Below are 11,084 nucleotides of genomic sequence, written 5' to 3'. Positions count from 1 at the left end.
GTCCTGTCTCTTCTTGTTAACGAAGACACGCATAAATTTAGTCATAGTTTTTATCATCAGATATTAGTTTTAGCTCGTCAACGTCTAGTCTTAGTCACAGAAAAAAGGTTCGTCAACGAATATTTTTCGTCGTCGTCAACGAAATTAACACTGCTTACCACAAGTATTTGCTGAAAGCAAACTCACAGATGACAGCAAAAGTGACAGAAATGACATTGATACATTGTGTACTCCACACTGACCTAACTGGTTTGCATTAGCACAGTTCCCATCAGGATGAGAAAGCAATTGTCTCTGAAATTTCGAATAGATAAATAAACCAACGCCACTGATTCACATGTTGTATGTCAAGTACTCGAGTAGTGTGGCAAACCAGAAGGTGTGACATGGGCAGCTGGCAGAGGTGCCGCCTCAGCAGACACAATCCAGCCCCTGGTGAGTTCAGTGTGACACAAGGGCAAGCCGGTGCCTGGCTGCTGTGCCAAAGGACGCCATATTCAAACATCCATGTGACACCTCTGCTAATGGGTTAATTTAATTTGCTTCAAACACTAGAAGCTAAAGAGAGAGACGCAATGCTGCTTTTCCAGTGTCTTCCAGGTTCACATTTGGAAGCTATACTCCATGTAATTTATGTTTGTCTTGTAGCTGAAGCATAAAACTACATGTTAACTTGCAGAGGAACATTATTCTGAGCTGTGTTTTGGCTCCGCTATTGTGCACGGATTAATCTGATGGCACCGCGGTGCACATGGATAAAGATCAGCTTATTAGTGCAAATGTCACAAGCCACATCAAAACTTCCAGAATAATTAAAGATATCTGCAAAATTGTCTTATGAACAGGTAGGGAGCTTATGTCATTGTTGTTTTGACTTGGTGAAACCAGTCGTTTGAAAAAAAAATGTTACAGGTTTTTACAATTGCTAGGATAGATTCTCAATACTTGTAGGTCACTTTTTCAAAACTCTACACGGTTCTCCTTATCAATTTTCAGCTTGGCACAGCAGTAAGTTTCACATCTAAAATGCTCTAATACTACACTTATTTGTCTCATATCAACACTAGCAAAGGTTGTCACTGTCACAGTTTGGTTTCTGTTTAGTTTCCTGTTCCTTATTTGGTTTTGTTCCGGTTTTCCTCATTAGTTCCTTGTTAGTTAATTAAGGCTAAGTCCTTTCACCTGTGTGTTTGTCATTATCTCGTTCATTCCTTTGTTTCCATTTGCTTCATAAGCACTCAGTTTGGTTTGAATCCTTGTCCTGCCTAAATGTTAATAAATGGAATAGTGAGTTGATTCATCGTCGGTGTCCTTATCTTTGTTTATCTTACCTACAACCACATATCCCATAACAGTCACCTAACAAACACACATTATCACTCATATCAACTCATAAAACACCTGTATAGGTTGTCAGGTTTTAATTGTTTTGATAGTAATGCACTTCGGGTTATTTAGATTTGGAATTTATATCACACTGTAATGTTGAATTGCAGCCAATTTGTGTCATATTTAGTATTGTATTATGTTAGTTTTTGCACTTAAGTTATGGTATGTAAAATGGTATGCAAACATCTAAGTTGGCCTGTAGGTACATAGAAGTTTGGTGATGGGTGTGTTTGAGTGAGAAAGGAATTTATGTAATTGAATGTATTTTGGGCCAAATCAGTGATAGATGATCCACCGTTTAGCCTGCATAGACTGCTGTTATGCTCACTGTGTAAAGAGTTTTGAAAGTGACCAAAGTATAAGAAAAGATGGGTCCTTGCGATTGTGAAAAACTGTAACTGCAAGGCTATTTTCAATGCTGACATTAGTCAAAACAATTGCTATTTATAGGCTACTGTATCACATCAAATTAAACGGTGTAGTATTACTTGATTAAGCTGTTCATATGCAAATATACAAAGCATTAACTGGTTTAGAGGTTGTTACCAAAATAAATATTGTTTTATTCACCTAGTCAATGCTCATTGTAAGTGATGCTGTGCAAACTATGTTATTATGGTTACTGTCGCTTTCCCTTTCTGCTTGCAAGCTCCTTTCGGTTTGAGATTATTTTGTTGTGGTTTCAAGCAACAACACCTTCCACTGCATATACTGGGATGACCTTTTTTCATTTATTTATGGATATGACGTAAACGCACACAGATGGAGTATGCAGTTTTCAAGTAAATCCATCCCAGCATTTCTACAATATAAATGTTGGGCCTGTCCCAATACCTACTTGAACACTTGAACACTTATACCAAATACAGGAAATAGCCTACGTAACGTAAGTAATCAAGTGCAAAGACAGAAAGTGTGGGCATTGGTACAGGCTGAACTATTACAGGCATACCATAGTGATTTAGAGTAGGTCAAAGTGTTTTAAAGTCGGGGAAGTCGTGGCCTAATGGTTAGAGAGTCGGACTCGTAATCCAAAGGTTGCGGTGCGGGTTCGAGTCTCGGGCCGGCAGGGATTGTAGGTGGGGGGAGTGAATGTCCAGCGCTCTCTCCACCCTCAATACCACGACTGAGGTGCCCTTGAGCAAGGCACCGAACCCCCAACTGCTCCCCGGGCGCTGCAGCATAAATGGCTGCCCACCATTTCATAATTTTGAACATTTTTGAATTAGAATTAGAATTTATTTTGCTTTTCTTTAGAATGAGATATTCATGTGTGTGAGATGATTTTATTGTAATGTATAGTATTCTAATGCTAATACAGTTCTATAGGCAGATGTCAATCAACTATATTGCCATTCCGATTAAAAGCTATTTCAGAGAAAGAATGACAACATCGTTGGATGACAACATCGACTTGGAAGTAGTGATTGCTGTTCAACATGTATAAACAGTCCTGTATCCCATCATACATTTTTTACAGGTGTATATTGAGGGAACATGACTCACATTAAAAAATCATACTACACCCCAACTTGTCAAAAATGACGCAGGAGGTACTTTAACTAACAGGGATCTTGCACAATGGGTTACGGATGGATGATTTTGAAGATCGTTTTTTTTTTTTTTTTTTTAAGACCAGAATACATTTGATGAGCCTTGATTTTGAAACAATTTTCATTTAAATAACTTCAATAAAGTATGATCTTGTTTCTTTGAAGGAAATGGTTAGGCATGTTCTTCTTATGTGGCAGTGAATCTAAACACAAATCAGAATAAGGTTTTTTTTTTTTTTATCAAAACGCATAGTGGCTTGATTTCCCACTTTGCTTCCTTTGAGTGGTGGGTTCAGCCAGACTATTTCAAGGTCTTAGAGAGACCCTTAGAGGCGGAGTGAGGAAGAGGAGAAAGAACATCTCTCACAACAATGATCGCTATATACTTAGGCCCTTTTAGATAACCTATACAGGAAACATAGGTATTGTAGCGAACTAGAAGAGTTGTGCTTATGTTCTGTGTATGTTTTTAAGTGTGAAAGGAGGTTCTGCACCCACAGAATTGTTTTGGAGAGTTTGTGCCAGCAAGTGTATGACAAGGACAGACGCCCACGTTAATGCTTTTTCTGAGCACAGCATGTAAGACACAATACATATGAAATATGAAGCTGGAACTTTATCTCTGTTGAATATTTAAACAAGGCCTGTGTTCAAATTAAAACAGGCCTTATCTGTTTCTTGGGTAAATCTGTATAAATATGCTGCAGTATTCTGAAAATCTGACCTTTCGGGGTGAGCTAACCACACTATGCAAGTGCAATGTTCTTCAGGCTAGATAATCTTGTTTTTGGAAGGCTTCACACTGGATAAACAAAAAGATACTCAAGGCACCATTTCTGTTCCTCGGATTGCTCAACTGACTGAGTTCTTGTTTGCATAAAATGGAACATAATGGTTCCATTTTGTTCTGCTTGTTAGGTTGTAAACGATAGTTTCAGTTAGTTTCAAGAAAAAGTGGCATCTTCATTCTTATTCCTTCACCATGATTTGAGGGATGCAAGTGCCTGTTTACCTAATATGTATCATGGGCATGTAACTTGTACGATCATAATCATGTATCTTAGATCTTGTGAGTCACTTTCAATGAAAATGTCTGATAAATGAATAAATGTAACACTACAATGTGCTGAAAATCAAAGATTCGTATTTGCAATTCAGTTTCATAAATGTTCGTTTTAAAGAGGGGAGGAAGTTTTGAGTTTTGGAATTTAGAGTATGTTTACCTTGTACATAATACTTGATCATTAAAGATTAAGGAAATATGATTCTTAATTCAATTGCTAATGCACTTTAAGTAACGGCACAACAATTATGTTGGTGCCAATATGCTTTGCTTAAAAGTTTCTATAAAATGTTACACAGCTTGTTTCACAGAAACTTCCAAGATCTCAATCTCTCCCACACACATTAACGTTTCTCAAACACAAAACAGGTTAAGTATTTCACTCTGTCCTGTTTTAGCCTTTCCTAACTGGTTCCTTTTCTTATACAGTTAACTTCCTGGAGACTTGGGTATTATGTAAGCTTATGAAAGAAGAAACATTGCCAACTTCTCATTGTTCACCTCACATCATGAAAAGATTGTTTTTCATTTCTTGAAAAAGATGAAACAGAATAGGAGTATCATGTGTTTGTGCACACTTAAGCTTTGAAATTGCAGTCACAGCCATGAAACAGAAAACTCTTTTTTTTCCAGAATATAGAATTCTCATGAGAAGATGGATTAATAACTCGAGCTGCTTTTGATCATTAAAAAAATTGCAACAGCATAAAAATAACCAGGAAGCAGACAGAATATTTACATCTGAAAACATAATAGGTATAATTATAAACTGATCTGGGCAAATATAAAACACATGGGTGAGTTATGTGTAAATAAAAAGCTTGTTGCATTTCACAGCATTTTAGTAATTACATCATCACATGACAATGTCCCATGTGCTGACATCACCGTGGGACTTTCCAAGGTGACAGAGAGGAGAGTGTTTTTCTTTGCTGACTGATTTTCAATTCAGTCGAGACATTCTTCATTCTGTTACTGTGTTCTGTAAACTTAACACAAAATATTTTTACAGCGGAGTCTTATGAAAAAGCTTGTGAAAAGTTTCATTTCACAAATGGTTTCACGTGATGTGCAAATTTCCCATCATCAAAAAAGAAGGGGGGGGGGAGACTTCTAGCGATTATTGCCACAATTTCACGAGGCAGAAATCCAGTGTTAATAATTTAGAGTACATGTACACTCAGCTTTAGCATTGTCAAATATTAACTATTGTTGAATCAAAAGGGCAATACCTTGGTATTTTATGGCTTAAACGAGGGCAAGATACTGAATGGCTTGTTTTTATGTGTGTTTAGATGTGTTTTGTTGTTGTTTCCAAATGCCGTGCCCTCATTTTAGTTTCTCAAAAACCTGCCTGTACTTCCTGGTGTGTGGGAATCTAAATTAAAAGCAAAGTTCACCCACAATTGCAAAACAATAATAAATAAATAAAATAAAATAAATCATTTATATGAGTCATTTATTCAACTTCATAGCATTACAGAATTTCAAGTCCGAAAATTTCAGTCTGATTGTCACACAAATCTAATCTACCAAATGATTTTAAAAGACATGGAATACAGCTCCTGTGGCAATATATGGTGCATTTGGTCATGTTTGGGCACCATTCAGAAATGCAAATCTATTTTTTTGTGGTCCACAGAAGCAAAAAGATCATACAGGTTTGAAATGTCTCTTTAATCTTACCGTCAAGCTTGTGGGAAAACAAGATCTTTTCGTGAAAGTTATCTTGAGGCTGAAAAAGTAACTTTGCACACATCTTCAACCACCTGGCAGCTACTTCCTCTACTAGAAGCTTTTCATCTAAAATCTGCACATTTTTTCAATCAAGCACACCTAGCATGACAAAAACAGTCATTACTCTCTATATAGGTTAGGTTTCTTAACGTGACTAATTTGCATAGTCTGAAAACAGCTTAGTTTGGCAAGAAAATTAAGGAAGAAGCCATTTACCGCAATGATACGGTCCAATAGAGAAAACAGGGTAAATTCTTGACCTCACTACAACCAGGAAGTGCCCATTGATGTCCAATTGTGAACTAGAACAGGTATGTATTTTATCTTTAACATCTCACAAATACTACATTTATTCATTTAGCTGACGCTTTTACTACTGCAGCAGAGTCTCTTACAGGTTGTAAAGCTTCAGTCATGTGAGTTATAAAGAATTGTTTTGAATGATCAGTTTACGACAGCAAAATATATCTAAATGTTTTTATATGTTTATGAATCTCTCAATAAAGATCATATGGTACTAGAAAAGTGTTTCTTCTAGTCGTTGCATTTAGTGCATTCTAACTACTTCATTCGAGACATGGAAATGTCTCAATTATAATAACAAAGTCATAGAGAAACTGAAAGCAAACCAGTGGAAAGAAACCAAAAATTCTGAGACAAGGAACAAAAGATCATTAATTCGTGCTGGCTGAGTTTGGAAATCTGGATGGAAAAAAAAAACCTCACCATTACACAACAGTTGGAAAATTTGACCTAAATCCTGTGTCAGCGAAATAATGCCCTGGTTTATGTTGGAATCCATTCAGAGTGAGCAGCATTATAGTACTAAAACTTAATTCAGTAACATATGAGGCCATACATACAAAGAAAAACTGTATATGTAAAAGGTTTATTGCATCGGCAGGTTTTAAGCACTTTACAGAATTCATTTAAAAGTAAATGAAATTTAGTACAGTAAAAAAAAGGAAACATATCCCATAGGGAGTGCCATATTATTTCTTCCACATAAATGAAATCAGCACAGGCTGAGTAAAACAACCCATTCAAGAGTAAATGTAAAAAAGCTTACATGATGTGTGCTTAGTAAATGATTGCTGTACACATATGAACAATAAAATAATCTGATTTGGAAAGCTTGTTTAGGATTAAGACCACCAATGTGTCTCAAATAGAGAGGAAAAGGCAAAATATAAACTGCACGTCCCCTACCTATTACATCTGTTCTTCAAAGAATGAATAAAAGATAGTTCCTACAAGGAGAATCTTTTCAATTTACAAAACTGAAATGCCTACTGAATATATATTCACAGTGTATTCACAATTCAGTGGTAATTACATGTTACAGCTGAAGACTGCACATTGATCTGTCTCGAAGCGAGACGGATCGGCACGCACCGCTGTGTAATGCCTATATATACGAACACATTGGTTTCAGGCTAAGGCCTCTTATTGTCCATTGATGTTGTGAAGGACCTTGCATTACAACATACTGTAGAAGTTAGTTCATCAAACTGTCAAGCAAGAGCACTTCACACAATCTGTAGCATAGGTTGCTCAGCCGGTAAATCCTATAGCAAAAAAGAAAAAGAATAAATCACAGTCAGGCTTTTTGGAAATGTTTCAGGTACTATGATTAAACATGTGTCAAACACAGGACATTGAGCCCTAAAGCTGTGCTCTGAAAGTGTGTGACTGCAACACACGGTGTAGGTTTAATTTTGCCATGAGCGCTATTCAAGGAATTGGGCCACAACAGGAAAAGGTTTTACTTTACAACTAAAAAAAAGCTTATATGAACAGAAATAATAATATAAAAAATATATATGAAGAGGTCATAAAATCGATTTCTTCAGTGCATCATGGCAAAACTCAAACGTCAGTAAGGGTAATATTCTTGATATTAAAAGACGGACGGAGTGCAACGGACTGAAACAAAAATGCCTGTCAGGTGTTTTGAAGCACATTTTTAAGTTCATCTGTTTGCAACTTAACATGACATCTCAAAAATGTGATGCTTATGCCATGAGATGCTGAATAAACGGTTCATGTTTGCATAGAAAATCAGTTTAAAAATAAAACAGGCATTCGGTGTGAACAACCTCTTAGACTAGTGTATTTTAGATATTTTTAATGTTTGTGGGGTTTTTTTTTTTTGCTATGATGTTTTGTGTCATTTAGTAAATAATAAAAGAAACATTGAAACATATTATATTGACTGTTTACCGTGTTTGTCCGATGTTGTCTTCTGATCAGTAGGATTTTAAGCAGGATAACAGCCAGTATAAGCACTATCACCACAATGGGAACACTAACAGAGACAGCTGTGACAGATTTTTCTTCAATTTGGCCGCCGTTTTCAGGCTCGTTCTCCACTGGTAAAAGAGATATGTTATGAGTTATGAATGTCATCATTATCTGTACACTACCACACATTACAGTTTACAATCCTAATTTGTAATACATAAAAAAAAAATTAAGAAATATAGGCAGAGTTTCTAGAAACTCTCAGCATTTGAAACCCCAGCTCAGTGCCTACATCATTATTTATACTTTAACACAACCCAAGTACTGTTTTTTTGTTCTTTAGTCTCTGATACCATTCAATAGATAAGCTATTTTATCAGATTACGACAGTGATGTTGATTATATTGTCGTAGGCTATTCTCTGGTGGCAATAACTTTCGGTTCTGCTGCAGTAGCAAAAATTCTACTTCCTTTGGTTGTCATGAAAGTTCTGCTTTTTAGAAGCTTTTTTCCAACCTGTGAGTCTCTTACACGTCATTAACTAACCAGTCCTAGTAGACTACAGCTAAGCAGACTTGCACTTTGAAAAGGGAAGCACACTGAAAGTGTGAAACAGGAAGAGGCTTGCTGTTTCCTTTCAAGATATTAACTATTGATCTGCTTAAATTCATAATTAGAAAACTCACCTGTTAAATTAACTTCCGTAGACTTTCTTGACCAGACATTGTTGTCAACACTGACTACGGCATGACAGGTGTACAGTCCTGCATCTGCTCTAGAGATGTTAAGGAGCAGCAGGGAACAGTTTCTCGTCTCCTTGTTTATGAAGAGTTGCGTCCTGTCCATGTAGGAATCATCTATGATGATTTTGTCTTGCGAATGAGCATTCACTACTCTCTCATCTTTCTGCCACACCAGTTCAGAGTCATTAGAACAGTTACATGATAAAAGTACATCCTTTCCAACATAGCCGGTCACATTAGATTTCAACGTTTGTCCCACTGCACAACCACCTACAAGAACAATTAGAGACAGTAATTATCATGACAAAATACTCAAATTCATTTACAAACACTGGAAAGTTTACAAACCTTCCAAGACAGGCAATATGTTTTTATTTGTTTTTGTTTTGTTTTTTAAAAAGGCACTATCAGATAGACCAAAAAGAAGAAAAATATATTGCTCTCTAAAGGAACACCAGAATTTTTTTTTTTTCATATATGGATAAAAAATGTACAAACTTTTTTTAATGTAAATAATATGTATAACAGAATGTGACCAATAAAATGTATGAAAAAGAGTATGTAAAAGAAAAAGACTCACTCATGATGAGCAGAAGTGTCAGCATTGCCAAGGTCTCCATGTTTGTCCTGGAGGAGAGAGGAGCAGGTTTTAAAGTATGCGGGAAATTCCCACGTTCTCAAACAAACCAATAGGCACAAACTAGGCTAAAGGTGCGTAGTTTCATGCGAGTGATACAGAAATACAAACATCTGCGCTTTGTCCTAAGACACACGCTATCATTCGTTAAAAGAATAACACTATCTCCAAGCCTAGCAACTCAATGCATCGATGAAAAGACAGCCTATTTCCCCCCCGGTCACATGAAGAAAGAAAAAAGAGCCAAATAGTTTTTTCCCCAAAGATTTAGTCATCCGATCATGACTATGGAATGTCCTGTAGCATATTAGATTGAAAACAAGAGCTCCGCGAAACAGTCGAAGCAATCGGAATCTCTAACAAGTAAGCTGCAGATGGCTAAAAACGCATTAAATTATTCAGAATACAGTGATACATCAATATCAACAAACAATGGATTCAAATTTGTTCAGTAAAGAAATGTAATAAAAACTAAAAGCGCAATATCCTGCTGACCTTTGGTTTAAATTCCGCTGCAGAGGAAGCACATGTATACGATCTCTAGAGGAAAGCGAAGTGAATGAATCACTCGTCAAGTTTGTGTCGTTGTGACGCGCCTACATTTTCATCCCACAATCCTACCGGCTGTGACTGAGTGCGCAGGGTTATAGGTAATTTAGGCTAGTTGTCAGTTACCTGAACGTGTCCTTAAACTTTATGGGTTTGTGATTGCACCTGGCACTACACACGACTAGTTTAACTTGTTTACTGTTTTGGGAGAAAACTATTCTGACTGAACAAGATGAGCAGCACTATGTGCCATATTACACATTATTGTGTTCTTCCATTAGATGTCGCTACAGTTGCATTTCTAGGACGTTTTTACTTTCACTTTTCACTATCCAGCAAAAAATATTTTATTGATCACGTTGTAACACTATATGAAGTAGCCTACGTTAACAGAAAGGTGTATCTTGCAGCTGCAGTTTCAGCCATATTTCACAAATGATACTGTAATCTGATAGTTTACGCATTTGCATTCATAATCAAACATGATGAGATGGCGCGCCACGCCGGATATTTGACGCCAGGGTTTCCTTTTTGTAGCAGGTGAGGGCTATGTGCCATTTGAAAATGTATGACATGAGTGTCATTATTTGGATTCAGAAGATAAGCCTAGCCTACTACTTTTATGGTCACCATAAACAATATTCAAAAATGTAGTATTTAAAAAGTTGGCCTACAAATAGCTAGGTTTGGATTGGAACTACATGAGTGTCAGTAAATAAGGCCTGAACTTTTAAGTTTCTAGTAAACTAGCATATATGGCATATAAATCCCAAAAGTAGGCTACCTACAGTTTGACTTAGTCAAACAAACTTTTGTTTTTCTTATGTCTTTTTTTTACGTTTTCATCTTTGTGTTGATCTGTGCCATAACAAAACGTGAATACAGAACATAAGAAATTAAATAAAATAAATAAAATGTAAATCTATATATATTATATATTTTTACATGCTGTGCCTTTTCTTTAATCTATAATAGATTCAAAACAAAATTACAGTTTAAATGGAAATGACACATAATAAAAAATATTCTGCTATAACTAGTAGGCCTAGTTACCTTTACACATCACCTGTGTCATATTTGTATATGCAGAATTGTATATGTTGTAAATGTATATGAAATATTACATTTGATGCAACATAAAAGCTAAATGTATCGTTTTATTTGACTGA

At 36.1% G+C, this 11,084-nt stretch overlaps 1 protein-coding gene across 1 annotated transcript; it reads right to left on the bottom strand.

The window, feature by feature from the left end:
- Positions 1 to 6,612: 6,612 nt before the first annotated feature.
- Positions 6,613 to 10,103, bottom strand: LOC306875960 (sialoadhesin-like). Its single transcript, XM_079426793.1, has 5 exons — positions 9,862 to 10,103; positions 9,310 to 9,356; positions 8,673 to 8,999; positions 7,966 to 8,114; positions 6,613 to 7,310 (listed from the first exon to the last, which is right to left on the bottom strand). Exons 2-5 carry the CDS (start codon positions 9,347 to 9,349, stop codon positions 7,272 to 7,274), a joined length of 555 nt encoding a protein of 184 aa, XP_079282919.1. The 5' UTR covers positions 9,350 to 9,356; positions 9,862 to 10,103; the 3' UTR covers positions 6,613 to 7,271.
- Between the last annotated feature and the right edge of the window lie 981 nt (positions 10,104 to 11,084).

The sequence above is a fragment of the Barbus barbus genome, assembly GCF_936440315.1.
Source record: "Barbus barbus genome assembly, chromosome: 10".
NCBI classification, from domain to species: domain Eukaryota; kingdom Metazoa; phylum Chordata; class Actinopteri; order Cypriniformes; family Cyprinidae; genus Barbus; species Barbus barbus.
The sequence above is the reverse complement of the archived record's forward strand: the minus strand, read 5'-3'. Positions and strand labels throughout refer to the sequence as shown.

What these genes read in the sequence shown, in the direction of transcription:
- LOC306875960 (XM_079426793.1), bottom strand. Translation starts at nt 9,349, where the DNA reads ATGGAGACCTTGGCAATGCTGACACTTCTGCTCATCATGA. An exon ending in GACACTTCTGCTCATCATGA is followed by an intron (nt 9,000 to 9,309) that starts GTGAGTCTTTTT and finishes TTGTTCTTGTAG; the next exon opens with GTGGTTGTGCAGTGGGACAA. An exon ending in TACGGAAGTTAATTTAACAG is followed by an intron (nt 8,115 to 8,672) that starts GTGAGTTTTCTA and finishes CTCTTTTACCAG; the next exon opens with TGGAGAACGAGCCTGAAAAC.